Source organism: Apodemus sylvaticus, chromosome 9, assembly GCF_947179515.1.
Source record: "Apodemus sylvaticus chromosome 9, mApoSyl1.1, whole genome shotgun sequence".
NCBI lineage: Eukaryota > Metazoa > Chordata > Mammalia > Rodentia > Muridae > Apodemus > Apodemus sylvaticus.
The window spans coordinates 10,479,480-10,505,549 of record NC_067480.1 but is presented as its reverse complement, the minus strand read 5'-3'; the positions used below and the strand labels follow the sequence as shown (position 1 = coordinate 10,505,549).

General features: G+C 43.1%; 1 protein-coding gene across 2 annotated transcripts in view; it reads right to left on the bottom strand.

The window, feature by feature from the left end:
- The window catches only part of Fbxl17 (F-box and leucine rich repeat protein 17), a 439,437-nt gene that overhangs the window by 311,563 nt on the left and 101,804 nt on the right, over nt 1-26,070 (bottom strand). For both annotated transcript variants that reach the window (XM_052193248.1, XM_052193249.1), the window contains exon 5: nt 9,186-9,293. In XM_052193248.1, the coding sequence (XP_052049208.1) occupies nt 9,186-9,293 (108 nt within the window). The remainder of the gene's footprint in view (nt 1-9,185; nt 9,294-26,070) is intronic.

The window sequence follows — 26,070 nt, the reverse complement described above, 5'->3', positions numbered from 1 at the left end:
GGTATTGAAGTCACTGTCAGAACAAAGTCTAAAAATGGAGTCAACATGAGGAATTCTGAGTGTCTATGAGAAATCTCCAAGAAACCAACACAAGACAGGTCCTGGGACCTGTACTTCTTCAAAACCTTCAAATTGTTCTTAGGATTTGGCCACTGCCCTGATAGGAGTGAGTTTACTTTAGATTATTTACTACAACTGGTGATTGTTATTTTTTTACATTCTTCTGTGGAAAAACATGTTTTCACCACGTGCTCCTGTACGTGCAGCCTGTCCTTGGGATTGGACATGTCACTCATGTGACTCTCAACCCTCACAATACAAATTGTCCGATGCTCCGAATAAAGTTGCTACTGCACGAGACTAGTCCGCCTCACCTACAGACTCTTCTCTCTAGGCTCACACTGCCAAACAGAGTGGTACAGCCCTACCACTAATGGATTGATATTCATCTCTTTTTAATTCCAGTAACAGATTTTTAATGAAAGTGGGCATCTCTGAGTTTGATACATATACGTTTAAGATAGTGATGAGTTCTGGATTAACTGTTCCCTTGACTGGAATAAAGTGCTCCTCTCTATATTTTCTGAGCACTTTTAGTTTTAAGTCTGTTTTGTCATATACTAAGATAGTGATACTAGCTTGCTAACCGGTTCTGTTTGACTGGAGTACATTTGTCCATTCTTTTACTCTATCTTCAGCCATGTGGTATTGGCACATGCCTTTAATCGAAGCACTCAGGAGGCAGAAGCAGGAGGATCTCTGAGCTGCAAGCCCAGTCTGGTCTACAAAGTAAATACCCTGACAGCCAGAGAGACACGGAGAAGCCTTCTCTTGAAATCAACAAGTATGTTGTGTCTTATAGGCAGCGGATAAATGGATTCTCTCTCCTACTCTATTCTCAGTCAGTCTGTATTTCTGGAGGGGGGATTGAGGCCACTGACTGAAAGACATTACTGAGATGTATATTAGCTGTCGCTGCTGTGCTGCTGATTTCTGACATCAGCTGTGTACTGTGTTTTAATAAAGATGGCTTCAGATTTCTTTCCACAGTTTCTCTGTTATCCTCATTTTCCCCCACACAATATATTTCCTGTGTTCTCCTTAAGTTTGTTGGATATAATTATTTTTTATACTGACTATGTCACAGAAAATTCTCTTTCCTTCAATCATGGCAGATAATTTTCTGGATATACTATTTTAGCCTGGCTGTCACGGTCTTGTAGAAATCGGAATGCAAGGCTGCAGGCTCTTCAGGATTTCTAAATTTCCTTTGAGAAATCAGCTGCTGTGCTGATGGGCTTTTCATTACATGTGACTTGTGGCTTTTCTCTTGAAGCTTTCCATACATTATCTTTGTTATATATACTTGGTGTTTTAACTATAATATGCTGTGGAGATTTTCTTTTTGGTCTCGTTCTGGGCAGTAACTTCTTAAATCTATATAAGTATGTCTTTCTGCTTATATGGGGAGACTTTTCTCCTATGACTTTGTTAGAGATCTAGTCTAACTTGCTGGCTCAGGGCTAGTCTCCCTGTGTATATCTATAATTCAAAGGTTCGTGTTGTTTGTTTAGTGTTTTGTTGTTTGGTTTTGGTGTCACATTTCCTAAGTGTTCCTTTCCTGTGTTCTGTTTCATCTTTTAATTTTTCATATTACTTTTTATTTGGTCTTGATCCTCTATTTTATCTTCAAGACTCCATACCCATTCTTCTTGTTTCACTCACTTGATTCACTTTTAAAGCTTTTCTTTGAAATACCCACTGGGGCTGCTGGGTTTTTTCAGTTCTGCCTTCATTTCGGTTGAAACTGCTTCCTCCTCAATATTTCTACCTCTTCATTCGCTCCCATCTTCAGGTCCTGGACGGTGTCTGTCCATTTCACTACGCTTTTCTGTCTCTTCATTCGCTCCCATCTCCGTGTCCTGGACGGTGTCTGTCCATTTCACTACACTTTTCTGTCTCTTCATTCGCTCCCATCTTCATGTCCTGGACGGTGTCTGTCCATTTCACTATGCTTTTCTACCTCTTCATTCGCTCCCATCTTCATGTCCTGGACGGTGTCTGTCCATTTCACTATGCTTTTCTACCTCTTCATTCGCTCCCATCTTCATGTCCTGGACTGTGTCTGTCCGTTTCACTACGCTTTTCTGTCTCTTCATTCGCTCCCATCTTCATGTCCTGGACTGTGTCTGTCCGTTTCACTACGCTTTTCTGTCTCTTCATTCGCTCCCATCTCCGTGTCCTGGACGGTGTCTGTCCATTTCACTACGTTTTTGTTCATTCGCTCCCATCTCCGTGTCCTGGACTGTGTCTGTCCATTTCACTACGCTTTTCTACCTCTTCATTCGCTCCCATCTCCGTGTCCTGGACGGTGTCTGTCCATTTCACTATGCTTTTCTGTCTCTTCATTCGCTCCCATCTCCGTGTCCTGGACGGTGTCTGTCCATTTCACTACACTTTTCTGTCTCTTCATTCGCTCCCATCTCCGTGTCCTGGACGGTGTCTGTCCATTTCACTGCGCTTTTGTTTCCCTGGGCACCGCTCAGGCATTTATTCTCTGGATACTTTTTCTTCTGGATTTCTTCTAGTTATCTTTTTGTGTGTGTGTTCTTTAAACTCCTTGAATTATCATAATGTTTCCAATATTTTAATTTTTAATTATGATGGTGCTTTTAATTTCTGGATCCTAAAGCTTATCTATGCAATTCTCTATAGCAAGCATTTCTACAGGACTGATAAGTTCTGAAGAGAAGACGCTGGCTTGATGATTCATCGGTGCTGCTGTGGGGAGAACAGGCTAGCACTGGAGGAGGGTGTGCGAAGTCTGTATGAAGCACAGTGGTGCACACTGCACAGTCTATCCTTTCACCGCTGATGCACACTCAATGTGTCTTCCTACGGTAACTGCGGCACAAACTGCTGATGAATGTGGGAGTCGGAACACTGCTTCGGCACACCGACTTCCGCTTCTGGATAACTGGATTACCAGCACTATGGTGGAGGTCTCTTTTCTCCATCTTGCTCACACTCTTTGTCTTTGAACTTTTAGGTGATAACTACTCTGGCACATATGAGGTAATAGCAAATGATTTTAATTCAAATTTCTCTGATGATTGTTAATGATGAACCTAAGTCTTGGGCCACTTATGTGTCTTTTTTAAAATGTCATTTCAAGCACTTTGCCAGTTTTAAAAATAAGGTTAATCTTTCTTACTCTGAGTTTTATAAATTTTGATACTGAGCTTTATTAAATGTGTAGTTGGTGAGAATAATTCCAATTCATTATGTCTGTTCGTTCGTTCGTTTGTTTGTTCTTTAAAGACAGGGTTTCAGGTCCTGGCTGTCCTAAACTCCCTCTGTAGACCTGGCTGGCCTCAAACTCAGCGATTTGTCTGTCTCTTGTCTCCTGAGTGCTGGGATTAAAGGTGAGGATCACCACACCTGTCTGCATCTCTACCCATGATAGACAGCGAAGGCCAAAACTCTTACCTTTTAATGTCTTTATCAGGGTTTCCTGTGATGCTAACGACAGGCTCAGTCCTACAGCAGTCGTGCTGAATGGGTTTCTTTCTCTCTAAAGTCCTTGGTAGAATTTCATACATAGAATACACTTAGCAAAAAAGGTTTCAAATAAAAACCTAACCTCTTTATGAGACTGGGGACATTCTGTCTGTCTACGGCCTCTGCATTTTGGGAAGGACAGCCTTGCCCTGCTGTCTGGATGCCATCCAATTGCGGGGCTCCATGGATGCTGTCCCACTGCCCAGGGAGCCATACTACCGTGCCTTCTGGGCTGAGCTCTGGCACTGTGTGCCTCCACCGACAATGCCCCATAGGGGCACATATTTATCCTCACGACCCTTCTCCCTCTAGTGTCTGCGGCAGCTGCGCAGCCGTGGCACCGGTGATTCCAGCTCCCTCTGTCCCTTGCCAGTCAGCCTGAGGAGACGCTGTCTCTCCTGGGGAACACTCAGCTTCGTTCCAAGCTTGGTTTACTGCTCTGCTGACTTGCACCTGCATCTCCACTCCTCCTCCTGCTCAATGGGATTCCAGTCTGCTCTTCCTAAAGTCTCACTGGATGGACCTGAGCTCGCCGACCTGAAAGCACTCTGCCTCTTTACTGGGTGCTTAGTTAACTCATTTTGCCTGAGTAATGCGTCTGCAGCATCACAGGAAATTTGAAACATGTATTTTTATGTTCATCCACTTCAAAACCGCTCCCAGTTTTTCTTTCCAACTTCTTGCTCACAGGCTGTTGGAAGCTGGCCGCAAAAAGGCCTCCCCACAGACCTCTGGGTTCCTCCCTGTCCCACAGACTTTCCTGGGTCTCTGCATGTTACCCTCCCTCAGGCTGCACTCTGGGAACCCTTCGGGGAAGTCCTCTGAGAAGCACAGAGCTCTTCTTGTTGGTCTCTGAAACTCAGGGATTCTTATTTTCTGTCACCTGATGTCCAGAATCTTAAAAATCATGTTTTGTTTTGCTTTGTTTGTTGTTGGTTTTCTTTACTTTCCCCTGACTGTCCCGGCACTCGCTATGTAGTCCAGCGTGGTCTCAAACACGCAGACCCCTGCCAGCCCGCCTCTGCCTCCTGAACATGGGGATTAAAGACGTGTTCTGGCATGCTTGGCTTGGAACTGTCTCTTTTGTCTGCACTTTACCTGTTTAGAAGTTCACTGCGGCAGGACATTAAATCTGCTCCCTGTTGTGGTTACAAACCCACAGCTCTACTTTTGCCTTGTTCTAATGCCCTGTGGTGAGTTCTCCTCCAAGCATTTGAACTGAAGCCAATGGCAATTGACAGTTATGACTCGCTCCTTTCAGCGACTTTACAACACGTGACACAGAGGCACTCAGTCTGAGCAGGAGCACTAGAACTCTTGCGTTTGCTGCATTTGTGCTGAGGGGAACAAGAGAAGGACATTTTGCATTTACAAGCAGGCGGAGTGCACTGACAAGCCCAGCTCTGTTGGCACAAGCCAACTCTGACCCATGAGAACGGCTGGTGCTCCGGCCTCTTACCTGGAGCCTTCAGCTCTTACCTAACTGGACGTGTCCTTCACAGTCCAGTGCACCTGACTCTCACATGATAAAGAAGTTCTTTAAGAAGGGTTCTTACTGTGGTCATGTTTGATGTTAGCAGAATCTCCTAATTACTAGATATGGAAACAGAAATCCTCACAAAGTAAGTGAGTATTCCAGCTAAGACAAAAACTATCCAAGTAAAGTTGACCCACGGTGACCACAAATGAGTGTAACAATATTCTCCCACCTAGTACCGATCCTGTGTCCGATGACCCTTCTTTAATAATTACAGAAATCACAATGCCCCATTTTTGCTTCTACTAATATACTAAAATGTTTGACATGTCTTAATATGGCTGAGTAGCTTCCCAGCTCCCCCCCACACACACACACACACAGCTCAACAACTTTTTAAATTCTTTGATTCTTTAAGGTACAGAAAACTACATGAGTCTAAGGACTAGTAGTTTGATAATTTAATTCAAGTGCTGATTTCCTACAGAGAAATTAATGCAGACATTATGTGGCATTTTTCTTTATTGATAAAGCACACACAAAACCCCACACATACAAAATCATGTGTTAAAGTGACTTTGTTAATCGTGTAAAAAGCACCCATATCTAAGGTGGCCTACTGCAGCACTCTACTTTACAGGTCCCAACCTGTTTCATTAAAAATTATATATTATAACAACAAAGCAAGCACAATATTAAGGGGCAACATATTTACCAACATTTTATAAACATTAGCTGTTTTATGTTACCAGAAGGCAGATTTTGAGCCTAAAGCTTCAGTTTTATGAAATTTGAGTTCCACGGGCTTAGAGAGATTTGCCTGCTCGCAGAGCAAGGAAGGGATCGCTGCTGCAGCACAGGCCAGGCTCTGTCTATGTCATGACTGCTGTGGAAATGTGTAGACCCGGCTACGGACCGGTGTCAGAGTCTGGATGTTTACACTTCTTACCCAGGAGAATCCTCCCAGCAAACAGCTCTTTCCAGACATCATTTACTGCAGCTGTTACTTTGTCACAGACGACAATTCTGCTAAGTACCAATATTCCAGAACTTGAGGCCATCCCAAACACTCAGGGAAGCTCCAAGTTATCTGGTCTTTAATGAGTACAATTTTGAGGGATCATAAAAATCCCATACATGGTCACTCTAACAGTCAGTGTGAACCATCTGTTCATTCCATGCCACTTCTACTCTACTCGGCGTTAGAAGGGACTGGAAAAACACTCAGTTTCCAAGACCGTCAGGCCAAGGTTACAGAGAATAAATAAAAATATGTGCTCACATATGGTCTTGGTTATACTAAGATGTTCTAGTATATCGATAATTGATATCCATCTTTTCCTCTAGCTTTAGGCTCCGATCCTCTGAATATAATTAAGTCTGACCAGTCATTTCAGACACAATCTAGCCACAGGATCTCTTCAAGATACACTAAATGAGAATAGTGATTTGACTTTCTTAAGCCAAGATTTGCACTAATTTTCTAGCCATTTGCACAGTATAGAATCTATTTAGATAATAAAAGTGACCATCTTTTTTTTGTTTGTTTGTTTGTTTGTTTTTCGAGACAGGGTTTCTCTGTGTAGCCCTGGCTGTCCTGGAACTTACTCTAGATCAGGCTGGCCTGGAACTCAGAAATCCACCTGCCTCTGACTCCCAAGTGCTGGGATTAAAGGCATGTGCCGCCACCACCACCCATCTTACTTTCCTCTCCCTGTGATCTCAAGACTGAGGAAAGCACTTGCCATATATTGCCTTAGTTAAGAAAATGAAACCGTGGGGCTGGAGAGATGGCTCAGTGGATAAGAGAACTGACTGATCTTCTAAAGGTCCTGAGTTCAAGTCACAACAACCACATGGTAGCTCACAACCATCTGTAATGACATCTGACACCCTCTTCAGTGTGTCTGAAGATGGCTACAGTATACTTACATATAATAAATAAACCTTAAAAAAAAAAAAAAAGAAAATGAAAATGAAAATGTCTTTGGCCCACTTAGTAAGTGGAAGGAACAAGGACCAAATAGAGTTGGCAAAGGCATCTGTCCCCTCCTCACTGCCCCCTACCCTACTGTCTTATGCAATGCAGAAACATCCCTTCTTTTGCCTGGAAAGAAAGAGATGTTCCTCACTAAGCCGTAACCTTGAAGAGACTCAAACAGATGAGGCATAAAGAAAGCTGCGATCTTTCTATTTATTTTAGCATTGTACTGCCGTGCAACTGTTCTGCAGTCACTGTGAGAGAAAGGTGAAGGACGGGGCTGGTCTGCTGTTAAGTCACAAAGGCAACACCAACTCTCCTTTTATACGTACATTATGATAAGAGTTATAAACTAGACAGTGCACAGGCAGGGGCTACAAAGGTTAATTTTATAGTAGCCTTCTTTTCTATCACATGCATGTAAGAATTAGACCCTAACGATATCGGAGCTTTGTTACAGAGCAGAAATGAAATACCACTTCTAAAATGTATATGTGATTGTTAGTGAACTCTGAACCAGAAGGCATACATTTGTGGAATACATTCTCCAATTATCTTATATATTCAGATTAGTCATACATAATTGGTTTTTTTTTTTTTGTTTGTTTGTTTTGTTTTTTAACAAATGCTCCTAGGACACAGTGATAAAAAAGTAGCTGGTACTCAATGCATCAAGTCCATGCTATGCTTTAAGGTAAAAATCTAAGTAATACCAGTTTCTTTCTTTCTTTTTTTTTTTAAGATTATACATTTATTTTATGTATATGAGTACACGGTCGCTCTTTTTAGACACACCAGAAGAGGGCATTGGATCCCATTACAGGTGGTTGTGAGCCATCGTGTAGCTGCTGGGAACTGAACTCAGGAACTCTGGAAGAGTAGTGTGTGCTCTTAACCGCTGAGCCATCTCTCCAGTCCCGAACATCAGTTTCTTTAGTGCATCGTTTTATAAGTATTAGCAATGAAACTATAAAGCTCATGCTTCATTTTAAAATGAGGATTCCATTTCAGAAAATGTAAGAGGTAGTCTTCTAAAACTGGTTTTTGCTTTATCAAATACTACCCCACGTCTGTAGTTATCCAACCACTTTTCACCAACTGCATTTACCAACAGCAGAAATCCAGGCACAACTGGAAAATGGCCATAAACCCAGCCACTCACCTGAGCTCAGCCTATCTATTACCCATGAATTCAAGAGAAGCTGGGTAACAGACAGTCCTGCTTCAAGACAAACAGTGAACTAAACAGAATGTGACAGGTCTGCAATTCCTGCTAATCAATGGCCAATGCAGGCAGACCACAAGGACTCCATGAGCTACATATTGAGATCAAGGTCAAAGTCAAAAGATGACCTGGGATATAGATCCATGTTTTAGTGCTCTCCTAGAAATGGGAGGAGGGCTAATGGTGGCAATCACCCCATCAGGGCCATCACCACAGTACTCAGAAACATCAGGAGAGACACATGCTCCACTATGTTCATAGCAGCCCTATTTGTAGTAGCCAGAAGCTGGAAAGAACCCAGGTGTCCTTCAACAGAGGAATGGATACAAAAAATGTGGTATATTTACACAATGGAGTGCTATTCAGCCATTAGAAACAATGAATTCATGAAATTCTTAGACAAATGGATGGAGCTGGAGAACATCATACTAAGTGAGGTAATACAGTCTCAAAAGATCAATCATGGTATGCACTCACTGATAAGTGGATATTAGCCTAGAAACTTTGAATACCCAAGACATAATCCACATATTAAATGAGGTCCAAAAAGAATGGAGGAGTGGGCCCTGGTTCTGGAAAGACTCAATGCAACAGTATAGGGGAATTCCAGAACAGGGAAGTGGGAAGGGGTGGATGGAGGAACAGGGGGAGGGAAGAGGGCTTATGGGACTTACGGGGAGTGGGGACCCAGAAAAGGGGAAATCATTTGAAATGTAAATAAAAAAATATATATCAATAAAGAAAAAAAGAAAGAAACATCAGGAGAATGGGTGTATGGTACGTACCTTGGTTAAACATCAGGAGAATGGGTCTATGGGACTTACCTTGGTTAAACATCAGGAGAATGGGTCTATGGGACTTACCTTGGTTAAACATCAGGAGAATAAGTCTATGGGACGTACCTTGGTTAAACATCAGGAGAATGGGTCTATGGGACGTACCTTGGTTAGGTGAATGACTCCTTTGGAAGTAACTGAACAACCCATGAAGCCAACATACTGGAGTTCAGGGCAGTGCTCAGCAAATGCCTTCACTGACTGATCTGTTACCTAGGGAAAAACAAGAAGAAAGTTACTTGAGGGGGCATGGTGAACTATGATTTGATACCTGCAAAAGTCATACCTGCAAAAGTCTGTTTCACAGGGGCTCATTCATCTTTCCCTGTACAGTGGGTCCATTGAATCCGCAATAACATGATGCAACTAAATAACTAAGTAACCTGTGTAACTAAGAATGAATTCCCGACCTCACATCCTCTAGACCCCATGCTGTCATACTTGTTTACAGATCCAAAAGAGAAAAGCTACTCCACTTCTTGTCCTCTGTCCCCGCCTCTCTCTCTCCTCTTCATGTTTTTATTGACACTATTTACATGCTATAAAGTCACCCTTTAGGGTTCAGCTTGGTGATTAGTAATATATTCATAAGCCTGGGCAGGATCATTAATATGTAATCCTACACAGTCATTCCTATTGTCTTCTTCTTAGATTCCTGCCTTCAGCTGGGAGCTCATCTCTCCTGCCTCCAGAGTCAGACTTTCACTAGATGGTGTGCTCTCCTGAGTCCCCAAGTTGCCAAATACAGATCTTAGAACTTCTCAGTCTCTGAATCATGTAAGTCAACTTCCTATGCGAAATTCTTGATAGAAAAAAGAGAAAATCTCTTTTATTAGGGTTTTATCACTCTAGAGAAACCCAAGGCAGTGCATACTGAAATCATCTGAGGAGATTATTACAAGCCTAAAAGTGGTAAGTCCTAAGCATCTATACTTAAGATAAGCCTCCAAATGACTCTCAAGCCATTCAAATGTCTGAGGCCCCAGCGATACAAAGCACTTAAGGTCTTGGTTTTAGATACTTCTAACTAGCTTTGCTTTCAAAATGAAAGGCAGAATGGAACTCTATTTCTGTCTCAATCATCTCCAAAACATATTCCGCATATATAAGCCACCTGTCTGTAATTTTGTGAAAATTTTCTTTATGATTGTGGTGGTTTCAATAGGTACAGTCCTCACAGACCCACATATTTGAATGCTTGACCCATAGGGAGTAGAACTATTATGAGATGTGGCCTTGTTGGGTGGGTGTGGCCTTAATGAAGGAAGGGTTTCACTGGGGGTGGGCTTTGAGGGCTCAGATGCTCAGACCACGTCCAGTGTGGCATTCTCTTCCTGCTTCCTGTTGATCGAGATATAAAACTCTCAGCGAGCTCTCCAGCACGCTGTCCCACCTGCTGGCTGCCATATTCCTGTCCTGACGATAACAAACTAAACCTCTTATCCGGAAGACAGCCCCAGTTACATTCTGCCTTTGTCACAACAATGGAAATTGTGAGCCAATGGCTTCACAAAGGTTCAACTTAAACCCAAACACGTTAGTTACTTTTGGATTTACTTCTTCATCCAAAATGAAATCAAACACTTTTGTTAGATTACAAGCAGTAGTGATATCCATTGTTTTCACATTAGTTTTAGTATGTGTGACTTTTATTTGTATCTTCTTTATGCTTTACAGACAGAAGTACGTGAAAAGGATTAATTCTAAAACAATCACAAGGACATTTCCCTAAAGTAATGAAACCCAAAGCACTGATGGCGGGTCTGATAAAAGATTAATTCTGCCTTCAAAAGTAAAGTCTGCTTAAGCATATTAAGACTAAGGGTGCCACTGATAAATTAACAATGGCCCTGCCTTACACTCAGCTTTCTAAATACATTTTGTCAATATGGACTGCATAAGGCACAAAAATCGCTGAAAGCATCAATGAAACAGTCTTTAATTAAAAACCAAAACGAAAGGTTAGAGAGGTTAAGTACACAGTCGGTGAGTTAAATACCCAGCTCAGTCTCAGACTAGAATCAAATTTTTTTCCAAGAAGGTTGGAAAGGAGGAAGAACTCAGATGACAACAAAGAACACAGGAGAACTCAGGTCACAGGATCCTGAGCTTTTAGAGAGAAGGAAAGAAGTTCAAAATTCTGCTGGTAGGCCTTTCTCTCTTAGCTGGGTTGGGGTGGGGAGGGAAGGAGGAAGAAGGCCAGCTGAGACTGCCCCACCATCAGCTGAGCCTGGTAAAGGGATGAAGCTCTGAGGTACAGAAACCCTCTGACCCTCTGACCCTCTGACTCTTGGGTACAAGTTTGTTTTAGAAGGCTAACAGTACTCCTACCAACAGGAGTCGCAGAGTGGCCTGTGACACAAGTGCTGGCAAACCCAATGTACTGGCTGGTTTTGTGTGTCAACTTGACACAGGCTGGAGTTATCACAGAAAAAGGAGTTTCAGTTGGGGAAGTGCCTCCATGAGATCCAGCTGTGAGGCATTTTCTCAATTAGTGATCAAGGGGGAGGGCCCCTTGTGGGTGGCATGCCTGGGCTGGTAGTCTTGGGTTCTATAAAAGAGCAAGCTGAGCAAGCCAGGGGAAGCAAGCCAGTAAGGAACATCCCTCCATGGCCTCTGCATCAGCTCCTGCTTCCAACCCTGCTTGAGTTCCAGTCCTGACCTCCTTTTGTTCATCAGAACAGCAAATGCAGAAGTGTAAGCTGAATAAACCCTTTTCTCCCCAATTTGCTTCTTGGTCATGATGTTTGTGCAGGAATAGAAACCCTGACTAAGACACCCAAGCATAGCTTATAGAAGGCAAGTCCTGGTGAGTCTCAGCTTCTCCAGGACCCTAGAGAGTGAGTACCCAGCTCTAAATCCCACATGGATGTCCCATCCCTCTGCGCATGTGCACACACACATGTACACACACACACACACACACACACACACACACACGCAGAGGTGATTTTGGAAAGTCATTTCTCTGTATTCTATCTTTCTATTAAAAAAAGAAAACAATGGAGCCTGCTTCACAGAATAATACATGAGAGAATAAAGAAGCATGAGAAATTGTAACTTCTCAAGAGATGTTAGCTAGGTCTCCCCACCCTGATCAGTTTTTGCTGTACTCGGATTCACAGAACTAGGAAGTAGATGGGTGAAAGAAATTAATTCAAACGCAGCAGGACGGAACCAGGCTCCTTTATTCTTCTCCCTGCTCTACAGAGTCCCTCACAAGCTGGAAGCTCTAGGTTACAGGTGCAGCTGTGGGAGTGGGGGATGGTGGGGAGACACAGGTGAGGGGCTGTTCCTTCATGCCACACATCAGAGCCACAGAGGAACCCTGCCTGTGTCTGGGGAGAGACCCAGATGGTCGGTTCTGGTGGACCCTCGAATGTGGGCTTAGTGTATCTTCTGCATCACGGGCCTTGTACAGACTCAGAGCCTGGTTCTAACTATATGCCAAGTCCTACCGTGCACTTAATCTACTATTCAAGTGACTGTCAGAACGTACAGCTCGAGAGAATCTACCTGTCCAGGGATGCTATCTTTGAAAGACCAAAACCTGAATGACTATTTCCTAACCCAGGTACTATGGTGGCTTTTTGAAATAACTTATTGCGGTACAATTTGCCACATTTTTAAAGTATAGCTTTAAATTTCTGGCATGAAAACAATGAGAAACTTACTTTTTTCACTAAGTAATTCCAAAATGTATCCTCTTAGATGAATGAAGGCACTTTGTTTTAAAAAGTGAAATAATGTAGTTGATCAAGTGATATAATCCCCGTATATAACCAAGCTCCTTTACCCTTTCACTCCCGTGTGCAGCCACAGCTCCGTGCCAAGGCTCTGGCAAGTACTGCCAGCATGGCTTCTTTCTTCAAACCCCGATGTTTTCTAGAAACCTTCTAACTACAACTGCATCGTTAGTAGCCCTTTGGGTGAGTCTTTCCATAGTAAAAATGTTTTTGATACTTATTCAAACACGTGTCTGTATACATGCATCATATACATACTATTTCAGTAGAATTGTTACTGCTGTATAGAATTCCACTATATTAGAATCTTTGACTAGTTAAAGAATACTTAGAATATATATAATATACATCTGTATTTCAGTAGACTAGTTATGCTATATAGAATTCCACTATATACATTACATTTAACCAGTTGTAAATATTTGAAATCTTTCTAGATTTTGAAAGATGCTGCTTCTCACATACAAGTATTTATATGGAATTATATTTTTATTTGAGTAAATATCTATAAGTAGAACTGATTTATCATTTATCAAATTAGATTGTTTTACTAAATTGAAGGAGATTTTACACTTGCTAGATACAAATAATTTCTAAGCTACACCTATCTACCTATCTTTTCATTTTCTTAATTTTTAAGTTCTAAAAAAATTTAGATATGGGTTTTTACTGAATAAAGCACATAGGAAATGAAAGTGTCACTGTATGGCTTTTTTATTAGTTCTTAGACTTTCATGATGTGTTCAATCACTGTTTCTGTTCCTCCTAGTCCTGCCCCCTTTTCCTGGATAGCGTAACTTAATATTCTTTCTCCCTGTGTCTCGATGTCTGAAACCATCAAGTAGAGTCTGTGGCTCATTATTTGTAGCTGCACAGTTTTCCTGGAGTTGATGTTTATGCCTGGTGTGCAGTGAGGATAAGGATTCATCTTCAATGTGAGTATATCCAGTTGTTTGTGCATGCTTTGTTGAAGTCACTGTAGGCACTGAGGAAGTTTATAGCCTGTGATGTAGATACTTGGAGAACACAGACTATGGAGAATGAGTGGAGTGAGATCAGTGTACAAACAGAAACATGACTGGACTAAGGAAGAATGAAATCAGTTTGAGTGAGTCTGAGATTTGAGTCAACGTCTGCAAAAACAAGAGGGAGACTCAGCTGGATAGATCAGCAGAACTTAGGCAGGACCTAGGTGGCCCGAACAGACAGCCCAGCAGGATAGATCAGCAGAACTTAGGCAGGACCTGGGTGGCCCAAACAGACAGCCCACATGCGGAAGCCTAAGGGGCGTGGTCTGCCTGCCAAGCCTGAACCCAGAAGCACACGGTTAAAGGGAGCAAAAAAGACAAGAGTTGCTTCTCGTGAACTTTTTTTTTTTAAGATTTATTTTATTATATATAAGTACACTGTAGCTATCTTCAGACACTCCAGAAGATCTCATTATGGATAGTTGTAAGTCACCATGTGTTTGCTGGGATTTCTGAACTTAGGACCTTCAGAAGAACAGTTGGTGCTCTTAACTCCTGAGCCATCTCACCAGCCCTTCCTGTAAACTCTTTTTTTTCTTTTTTTTTTTCTTTTTTTCTTTTTATTATATTCTTTATTTACATTTCAAATGATTTCCCCTTTCCTGGTCCCTCCCACCCTCGAAAGTCCCATAAGCCATCTCCCCTTCCCTGTTCCCCAATCAACCTCCTCCAACTTCCCTGTCCTGGTATTCCCCTACACTGCTGCATAGAGCCTTTCCAGGACCAGGGGCCTCTCCTCCCTTTGATGTCCAACAAGGTGGTCCTCTGCTGCCTTTGAGTCTGGAGCCATGGGCAACACCACGTGTGCTATCCGGTTGATAGCACTATCTGTTTTTGTCCCTGGGAGCTCTGGGAGTACTGGGTGGCTCATATCATTGCTCGTCCTCTGGGGCTGCAAACCCTTCAGCTCCTTAGGTCCTTTCTCTAGCTCCCCCATTAGGGACCCTGTGCTCAGTTTAATGGCTGGCTGAGAGTATATGCACTCACTGATAAGTGGATATTAGCCCAGAAGCTTAAAATACCCAAGACACAATTCGCATATCAAATGATGACCAAGGAGGAAGAACAAAATATGGATACTCTGGTCCTTCTTAGAAGGGGGAACAAAATACTCACAGAAGGAGTCACAGAGACAAAGTGTGGAGCAGAGACTGAGGGAAAGACCATCCAGAGGCTACCCCACCTGGAGATCCATCCCATATACAGTTACAAAACCCAGACACTCTTATCCATGCCCACAAGGACTTGATGACTGGAGCCGGATACAGCTACCACCTGGGAGGCTCTGCTAGTGCATGACACAGAGGGGGCCACTCGCATGAACTCTTAGTGGGTATACTTAGTCAGAAATCCTTCAGAGGAATGGTTGCTTGTGAACTTGGGTCTGAAACTGGGGTAAGGGCGGTAGGTTGGGATCAGCAGGCCAAAAAATAATGAGAGAGACAGTTAAAATAGCCAGTATGTCAGAAACAGTCTCATATGACGACCCCTCCCCCGGCTGGAAGACAGATAAAGGCATGCCGCACAGAGCCGCTGAGTCTGCCAGTGTGAGCGTAGATTGTGGATGGCTTCTAAACTTAGAGGCTCCATTTCTAGCCACAGCTCACACTGAGGTTGGGATGCTCGGCGCCAGTGAGTTAAAGACACAGTAGACATAGCTGCCACATTTACTGAGCTTACTGTGGGCCAAGCCAAGTTCCCTTTCCGCATCATCTGGGACCCTGAGGAGAGTCTTGTGAGGCTCTGTTGCTCCCACAGTCAAAGGCAATAAAATTTAGCCTAGGGCAACTAACTTCCTGTAAAGACAATGGAACAGCTACTGGTGGGCAAAGCATGTGCCTGTGTGAGGTGCAGAACATGGTACCTCAGAGCTCACAACCAGGGACCAGCATCTCACAAGGCACCTCAGAGCTCACAACCAGAGACCAGCATCTCACAAGACACCTCAGAGCTCACAACCAGAGACCAGCATCTCACAAGGCACCTCAGAGCTCACAACCAGAGACCAGCATCTCACAAGGCACCTCAGAGCTCACAACCAGGGACCAGCATCTCACAAGGCACCTCAGAGCTCACAACCAGAGACCAGCATCTCACAAGGCACCTCAGAGCTCACAACCAGAGACCAGCATCTATCTCACAAGGCACCTCAGAGCTCACAACCAGGGATCAGTATCTCACAAGGCACCTCAGAGCTTACAACCAGGGACCAGCATCTCACAAGGCACCTCAGAGCTCACAACCAGAGACCAGCATCTCACAAGGCACCTCAGAGCTCACAACCAGAGACCAGCATCTCACAAGGCACCTCAGAGCTCACAACCAGAGACCAGCATCTATCTCACAAGGCACCTCAGAGCTCACAACCAGGGACCAGCATCTCACGAGTTAGTTCAGCTCTCAGCTCTCGCTCCTCCTAGAGAGGAGGTTTCAACACTATTCTTTGTAGTGCTGACATTCAGAATCTATTCATATACAAATCAATATGTGATTCCATTCAAGAGAATAAACTCAGGGCTTCCTGGCTGGCAGTCACCCTGAAAAGCAGAGTGTCAGGGAATCAAGGCTGGATGAGTCCAAGTGCTAAGGAATATTCAAAACTCTCATCCTTTGGCTATTCTTTGTGTCCTGTGAAAATGGACGGGACATGCTGCAGAGTCTGAGATGCTTGCATATTCTGAGAGTGACCGCGTCTTTCCCACATAAGGACGGTGCTCAGCAGAGGGTTGAGGTAGTCTACTCAGAGGTATGAGAGAAGCCAGATATGGCAGTAAAGTATAAAACAAACTCAACAGAAAAGGCAGTAAGTGGACTCTCCATAAGGCACTTTTATCTGAAAAGGCTTCAAATTATAAAGGGGGAAAAGTAGGGCGGGGGGAGGGGGGCCTTTTATATAAATGTCCTGATTCTAAATAAAGAGATCCAATTTGTTCTTCTTTAAGACTTGATGACTTGGTGTTTGCTTAGGTCATGGAGGGCAAAGACTGGATGATAATATTTAACAACAGTTAAGTAAGGTAGATTCACTGAGTTAGGCATTACAGTCTGGACTCTGAGGCAATGCATATCTGGAAGGGACAACAACCTGGAGCTGTATCAGTTACTTCTGTGGCTTATGGAAGAAGGAATTTATTTTGGCTTGTGGTTCCAAAGGCCTATCCAAAGGTCAGGAAGCAGCAGGCAGCAGGCATGGCAGCATATATAGGAAGCTGAGAAATCACAGCTTCAACTGAAACATGAATCAGAACACAAACTGGGAGTGGGGTGAGGCTATGCTCTCTGAAAGGCCACGCCCACTGACCTTTCCTCTGCAGCAAGGCTTCTCCCCAAACAGCTACACCTGGGGATCAACTGAGCAAACACCTGAGCATAGAGGGGCCTTTCTCATTCAAATCACTACAAGTACTAACTCAAAAGAGTGGAATACGCTGTGGACATTTATATATAGTTGACATAGTGTTACGCTGCAAATTCCTCAAGGAGGTTACCAAATAATAAAAGGGCATGTCTTGTCCTTCATAAGAAATTGAACACAAACAATGAAAGACTCAAGATTTCACCTTACTCCCACAAGATCAGTTCAGACACATGCTCTGGTATTGTCCTAAGTACAGTTACTGAATCAATCTAAAAACAGTCCCATGAACAAATCAAAGAAATATTATTAACTGGATGTTATTACTAAATATTAACATTGAATATGGCCTGGAGTATATATTGGGGTCATCTCTGCTTTCTCTACTACATGCAATAAAATCCAAGATATCCTACCCCCATATTCTGAACACCCTCAGTTGCCTATAGAATGGAACCACCACTGCAATGCATGATGCTAACCAATCCTTCACACCAGGCCACAATGGTCTTCCACAAACGCAAATCAAACCACATGTCTGCATTTGCCCAGGATACCAATTAGTCTTAGGATAAAATCCAAATTTCTCCTGTCATTTACAAGGCCCTGAGTAATCTGGCCCCTCCCTATCTTTCCACCTCATTTCAACCAAATACCCTACTTCTGTGCCTTTATGAAGACATCACATCTGTACCATTCAATACCACATCCCCCATGCATGGTGCAGAGCTTCAAGCCAGTGTTCCAAGAGTAAACAGCAGTGAAGGAGGAACTATCTAAATACACACTAACAGCCTGATGCTTTTAGACTTAAAAAGTTTTAATTTTGATAATGAGAAGAGCTATACTGTTGATTTTATTGTCCCCAAGTGGTACAAGAAGTGGTGGCTAAGAATCTGATTAATATCTTCATAAAGCTAAGGACACGATTCCCATTGAAAATAACCATAATAGTTTGCTTCCTCATTGATGTGTCTGAAGGTAACTGGACTCTAGAGAGGAAGAATTAGCACAGTGATGACCTCACCCCAGTCTGGCCCAGTGGACCACCTCCAGTCCTTCCTTCTGCCTTCCAGGGAAGCACAGTGAGGCCTCTCTGGGGGACATTTCGTAGGAATAAAGCTAACTTTCAAGTTTTTCTCCAGGCTTTACAGTTTAAGTAACCAGCAGGACTGCAGAGAACCCTCTTGCTCTGCCTCCAAATAAAGCCAGCGTACAGCCATGGCCTTGATGCTATGCCCGAAGGGGAAAAGATGGCCACTAATATTCTAACTCTGGCCATTATTAATTTGTACGCAATGCTATTTCATACATAACTCCCATACATGTATAAAATACCATATTTATCTGTAAATATCTTTATTATGTCATTATAGTCATCTAATTAATTTGGCAACAATGTTAGCCATTTTAATTGAAATGATCTAACACAGTGATTGACAAATCTCATTTAAAATTTACTAAAATAAGGAAAAAAAAAACCTGACCATTACCAAAGGCATTGGAATTTAGTGAATTTTTTTCTAAAAGTTTAAAATTTCATTAGTGTCCAATGAAAATTTGATAAATTAGTTATCTGAACTTCCCTGATTCATTCTATCTTATTTCATTGTTACGTCTCTCTACTGAAAAGTTGGGTCAGCTGACTTTAAAAGCCTATGTATTCTATCTTAAAGAATTATGAAGGTAAAGATACTCGTCTACCACTAAAAAGTATGGGTATTGATATATCCCTACTAAAATATATTTAAGTTGGGAATAACTGAACTACTTTCATTCAGTTTGCTAAGTTTTCTGACTAATGCTGTTTCAGTTAACCAAAAGTTAAGACTTGCATGATCTAAGTGAGACAGGAGAGTGAGACTGTTCTGGGTGTGTTCCTTCTTTAACTCTCTAAGTGGGCTTTCTAAAACACAATCTACAAATGTATCCTGGGCACTCATAGCAGGAGGCATTACAAGTAGACATGTGCACTCGTAAGTTAGCCTAGGAGATCAACAGTAGGCACAAGACCCATTTGACACGAACGAGTGAAAACTCAAGCAACTGCAAACAATTCTGTGCTTCATCATAGAAACATGCTTTAATAATATGAAATAAAGGATTCTTTTGCTATTCTGTCAAACTTTATTTAGTTTTAAAATAAAACATTAAAGTCAGCAGATACACTCAGATAATACATTTCAAATACTAAAAGAAAAAAGAAAAAATTCAGGAGCATGACTGAGGGTTACATTAATCCTCCATGCAGAGCACTTAAAACCTGGGTTGTTGGGATATCCCAGGTGTTGCATGAGGAGACAGGAAATGTGGTCTACACAGTTTGAATGGTGCATCATCCAGCTTCAAATGATACTTCTTCCTAAAACACAGAAGGAAGGCTAAAGGACAAAGCCAATGCTTTGATATTTCTACAGCGGGGCTACTGAGTACTTCTACAGCGGGGCTACTGAGTACTTCTACAGCGGGGCTACTGAGTACTTCTACAGCGGGGCTACTGAGTACTTCTACAGCGGGGCTACTGAGTACTTCTACAGCGGGGCTACTGAGTACTTCTACAGCGGGGCTATTGAGTACTTCTACAGCGGGGCTACTTAGTAATTCTACAGCGGGGCTACTGAGTACTTCTACAGCGGGGCTACTGAGTACTTCTACAGCGGGGCTACTGAGTACTTCTACAGCGGGGCTACTGAGTACTTCTACAGCGGGGCTACTGAGTAATTCTACAGCGGGGCTACTGAGTACTTCTACAGCGGGGCTACTGAGTACTTCTACAGCGGGGCTACTGAGTACTTCTACAGCGGGGCTACTTAGTACTTCTACAGCGGGGCTACTGAGTACTTCTACAGCGGGGCTACTTAGTAATTCTACAGCGGGGCTACTGAGTACTTCTACAGCGGGGCTACTGAGTACTTCTACAGCGGGGCTACTGAGTACTTCTACAGCGGGGCTACTTAGTACTTCTACAGCGGGGCTACTGAGTACTTCTACAGCGGGGCTACTTAGTACTTCTACAGCGGGGCTACTGAGTACTTCTATAGCGGGGCTACTGAGTACTTCTAGAGCTGGGCTACTGAGTACTTCTACAGCGGGGCTACTGAGTACTTCTACAGCGGGGCTACTGAGTACTTCTACAGGGGGGCTACCAAGTACATCTACAGAAGGGCTACCGAGTACTTCTACAGCGGGACTACTGAGTACTTCAACAGCGGGGCTACTGAGTACTCCTACAGCAGGGCTACTGAGTACTTCTACAGGGGGGCTGAGTACTTCTAGAGCAGGGCTACTGAGTACTTCTACAAGGATGCTAAAGTTTAAACAGTGGTAGGCAGGAAGCCATGAGCAGGGTAAGTTACTGAGACATCACTGCTCTCTTTGCTTCAATTCCTAACAGCACACCTGCAGTCTCCAAGTCCTCCCCTGGCCTCACTCACCCCATAGCCCCCCTGGTCCATCTGGTACCAATGCCATTCCCCAGTGCTTGGCCTTCCTTGTGGTTGCTGTAAACCCTCCCGTCCACCCTCCCACTCTGCGTTAGCTGAGCTCTTGAAACACATGAAAGCCTTCAGGGACAGTGGGTGGGGAGGCGAGACAGGGATTCCCTGTGTAGCCCTGGCTGCCCTGGAACCCACTCTGTAGACTGGACTGGCCTCAAATTCACAAAGGTCTGTCTACATCTGCCTCCTGAGTGCTGGGATTAAAGGAGTGTGCCACCTGGCTCAACATGAAAGCCTTTTAAATAGTATTATGTTATTAATTTGAAATACTGATAGTTTACAATAGAGTTTTATTTATAAAATATATACATAAATGAACAACTAAAATAGTGACAAACCTTTATGCATCTCAAAAAGAAATTTAAAATTATATGACTTCAACGAAACTCCTGGAATCAGACAGCCTAGGTGATAATCTGACCCTGCCTTTCACTGACTACGGAACAGTAAAGGAAGCTTTTCAGAAAACCAAGTGTAACAATGAGAAAGCTGGAGGGCCACAATCCATAAAGCCAGCCACTGCTCAGCGCAGGTGCTCCCTCCCTTCCTGGTTCCTTGGGCGTGGTACTTTGAGCATTACTATACAGAGCTACCTTATTCCTGTCAGTGTACTCAGGAGAGTATGTACATATGTGTGTATATGTATGTCCTGATGACACCTGGAGCAAACACAGCACACTCAGTGTAGGTGTCGCCTTTGGAACAGGTGGCAGGGCGAAAAGGCCCCACGAGGCCACCTAACAGCTTTAAGCTTGGTTCCGGGTAGTAAAGAGAAAGGCAAATCTTATTATTTGTGAGGGGATTACGCATGTTCAGCTTCCGTGTGTGAGAAGGGGTGATCAGAATATACAGTATGCATCGCAGAAAAAAGGACATCCATGCCAGGAGGCTGACAGGACCATCACAGTCACCGTGACAGCCCAGCACAGGCTGGCACGGGTCACAGCACAGGGGCACAACCTTCAAGAGTCATCTGAGCTGGGAAAATATTTAGATTAGACTTTAATATTTTAGCAGGTAAAACTGCTGTCCATGATGGATAAAGTCTTAACCAAGGTATAAAGCCCTAATAATCTATGTTTTAATCATAAATGAAAGGCAATAATCACTTGCCTAAAAAATAATACACATAATCTGGTATATGAATATAGAACATTTCTTACATATTCATGTTAACATTCTTTAAACAAGAAAACCCATCATCAAAAACAAAATTTAAATGAGGTTATTCATTTTTCATCACGTCAGACAAATGCATTCACAGCTCACTAAAAGTTCTTCCGTACATTCTAAGCAGCTTACAAAAATCTCCCCTGCTCTAAGTAAGGCGCACACAGGAGGAAGCCCGAGAGGGTAGCCCTGCCCTGCAGCCCAAACCGGCATGCACAGCACAGGCCACCTTCCCTCAGGGAGGCCAACTATAGACAGGTGAGGGGGAGACTGTGCGCTGTGAAAACGTCTCACATTCTAAATTAGAAACCCAGAGAGGACAGAGTCCATGACACCAGTGTCTCTAGGTTTAGAAGCAGAGGCTTACAGCTGCTTTATGAGCTGCTCCATCAAGTCCAACAGCGAGGGCCCAAACAGTCAGTTCTCCATACACATCAAGCAAAGTGTGAAAAAATGACTCAGCCCAGGCAGAACAGGCAACGGAACCACTGTGTGTGTGGACACTGTGCGGACAAATGCATTTCAGAAATAGCGCCATTAAGAAAAAAGTGAGGCTCCGAGTGCCTGCTTGTCAGACACGATGCTAGATCATATTCATTTATGCTTATTTATACAACCGTGTAGAAGTCTTAGAGTTGTATACATTTTGACTCCAGAGGATGTTTAGGGACTCTATAGAGTATGCTAAGTAAATAATGCAAGAGATTAGCACATCACAGTGTTCATTCCAAGATGACTTGCAGTAACAATACTTTCAATGAGGACATAGCTCAGTGATGGTGTATGGGGCCAAAAGATATTTACTAAAAATACGCATTGAAATACAAAAATAAACACAGCCTATGAAGAAGAGCAGATACGAAATTAAAAGATGCACATGATATGGCCATTGCTGTCCACACACAGCAAACAACTGAGGTGGAATACAACCACCTCCTCACAGGGGGTACAGTGCTGACAGCTTTCTGGACGCCTCTGACTGCTCCACAGAGCTCTGCATGACTTTCCATGCCCTCCTCCTTTAAACCAAGAGCTGTCCACGTGAGAGGCAAGCAGTCCCCAGCCCAGCCAACACCTGGCCCTTTTCTGACTTTTCATTTGGGGTAAAGTCTCAAATCTTTTGCCCAGGCTGGCCTTGAACTCACTTCAGAAAGTTCTCCTGCCTCAGCATCAAATTAGCCATGACTACAAACTGTGCCAGCAGTATGAGTTCATACTCAGTCACAGAAAACACTTAAAAACAACAACAAGGGAGAAAATGCATGGCAGAAAACATCTTCAACTTGATCTCTCTTTGGAGCCTGAATAATTTCCGTCAATGCTTACAAAAATCACACAAAAAGTATAAATGTCTTCAGAAATTAAGAGATTATTCAGGCTCTAAAATACTAAATAAAAATCAGTACTGTATTATTACACTTGTCACATTTAAATCACCTGGTCTTTGTTCTGAAAGAAAGAAAGAAAAGAAAAGAAAAGAAAAGAAAAGAAAAGAAAAGAAAAGAAAAGAAAAGAAAGAAAGAGAAAAGAAAGAAAAGAAAGAAAAGAAAGAAAAGAAACAAAAGAAAACAGCTTTTTAATAAACTATGAAGAACATTTTTACAAAGTAGTGCACATGAAGTCTGAGTATACTGTTTCAAGCCCAAAAGCTATTTTGAAGTCTGCTTTTAGTTCATATATACTGAAAAAATTTTAAAGTTCTTTTTTAAAATTAACGAATAAAAACAATGCCATGCTGAATTAATTTGTTAGTTTAAAATAAAACTATGAATGCGTGTAGACAGATTGCAACACAGTCATCAGTTAGAGCCTCTTACTGAGAGGCATTTTCTGCTGCATGGATATGAGACCTGTAACTGAGGGGCACACCCCAGGACCTGGCCAGACACTCCCCAGTGATATGGTGAGACTATGCCTGCACTACCCAGCTGCTCAGTGGAGCCCCTCTAAAGATAATATACATCCGATAGCCCAGACCCACTGGCACCTGCTGTTAGCGACTTAATAAGGAAGCCAGAGACTCCATTAGCCTGCCCTCTAAAGATCAGCATCTCCAAATTCCTCCCACAGTCATCTCTGAGGGGCCGCCTCACTCCTGCTCAACGCCCTCTTTTGGTCCCTGTCCCTACAGGGTGTATTTGCACTGACATTTCTCAGAACTCTCCCCAAGTCACAGTGTGACATTCTACAGCAACACAGCCTCCAGTGTTTCAATGTCTGAATGCTTCAGACTCCAGTCTGCACCAAACATCTTCACCTGAAATCCAATCCCAACACCCATCGGGAACTACCTCTAACAGACATCTGTCTCAAACACAAAATTTTGGGATTGTTTTTTCTAACAACAAAATAAAACAATTAAAATTCAAGAGGAACTGAACACAGGAGCCAAGGAAAAAAGAGATGCTGTACAACATGCACATTTCCCTGTACACACACACAATCTTCCTCCTTATGTTTGCAAAATATATACCTAGACTAGAAACTAGCAAACACTATGCATCAGGTCCATAGAGAAGGGGCTCCAGTTGCTCACGGGTTCGGGGCTTACATTTCTAGCGGGTTGTACCTGGCAGGACCCTGGAGATGGAGAGTAAGAGCTGAATCAAAGGAGGCGTGCCTTGGCCACTGTTGGAATCCTGGCCCCCTTCCGGCCTCCACCAACAGCTTCTGCAGCCATCCACTCCCACCACTGCTTATCCAAAACAGGGAGGTCAAACAGCCCGGGAATGAAAATCTCCTAAAAAACAGCTGTTACACCAGAGGGTGGAGCGCTGCTCAACCGGCACCAGAAGAGCTTCCACTTGAAGTAGATTGGAACTAATACTGAGACCCATAACTGGACAATATACAGTGAAAGAGAGACTGGAGCACTCGTCTTAAAAGGGATGTCTTGGTCAAGACTCAGAGAACCTATGTGGGAAAGGAGGCAGAAAGGTTATAAAAGTCAATGGTGATAAACGATTCCAAGGAAACAAGTGTATTCCAGATAGAACCAGGCCGCATGAACTCTCAGACTCAAGGCCTGCAGAGGTTCAAACTAGAGAGGTCCCAGCACTGAGAGGGGGAAGACCTAAGCCGTGCTTGTGCTCACCGGTGTGTCCAACTGCACCTCTCAACCAGACACCCAGACTGAGGGGAAAGCCAGCCAGAGAACTAGCAGCAGCCCTGTGGGGCCCGGCAGGATGGCTAGGAAGACAAGAGACAGCAACACCTATGGGACACAGGGACTGGGACTGCCTGGTAACACTGCAAAGCGCCACTCCATCAGAAAACAGGTATAGGCTTAGGCGTGCTTGAAGACAGAAAAGGAAATGATGTCAGCAAAGCAATGGGTATTTATAGAAGAACCAAACGGAAACGTTAGACCAAAAAGAGAATAATCAATAACCGAAATCAAGTCCCCGGCCATTTTAAACCAGTGGTTCTAAACCTTCCTAAAGCTGCGACTTTAATACAGTCCTCACATTATACGAGACCCTCAAACATAAAATTATTTTTGTTGCTATTTCATAACTGTAGTTTCATTAGCTATGGGTCACAATGTAAATATCTGTGTTTTCTGATAAAGAGTGAGTAGTTAGAGCCCCCGGAGGGGTCATGACCCAAGGTTGAGAACCATTGTTCTAAACACAACAATGAAGGCAAGGGGGGGGGGGAATCTAGACTTTAAAACAATAGCAAGTAACCCATCTGAAAAACACAGGGAAAATACACCAAAACGAACATAGCCCTAGACGCACATGGTGCTGTGTCAGGGTGTGCTCACAGTCCTGTCATGAGAACTTTAGAGTGAATACAGAAACTAAACTGATATTCAGAGAAACAGAAGAACTTCCCCCTGGTTTCATAAATTATGTGAACCTGAAAATTTAAGGTCAGGAAAGCTCCCCAAAGAGAGACCCACAGAAATACAGGATAAGATATCGCACAACAAATTCCTCAACAGTCAAGCCAAATCGTCCTGAAAGCTGTAAACCGTCTCTGCAAACGAGAAGAGTAATCTGAAAGACATTTTTAACCAGCATCAGGAGAGCAGGGCAAGACTTTCAAAGTATTAAAGCAATTTAAATTTTCAAGACAAAATTCTAAATCTAGCAAAAATACACTTCAGGAATGAACAGAAAATTAAGATGTATACTGACGAGGAAAACTTAAGAAACTGTCTTAGCCAGCCAGCCAACTTGCCAGAAA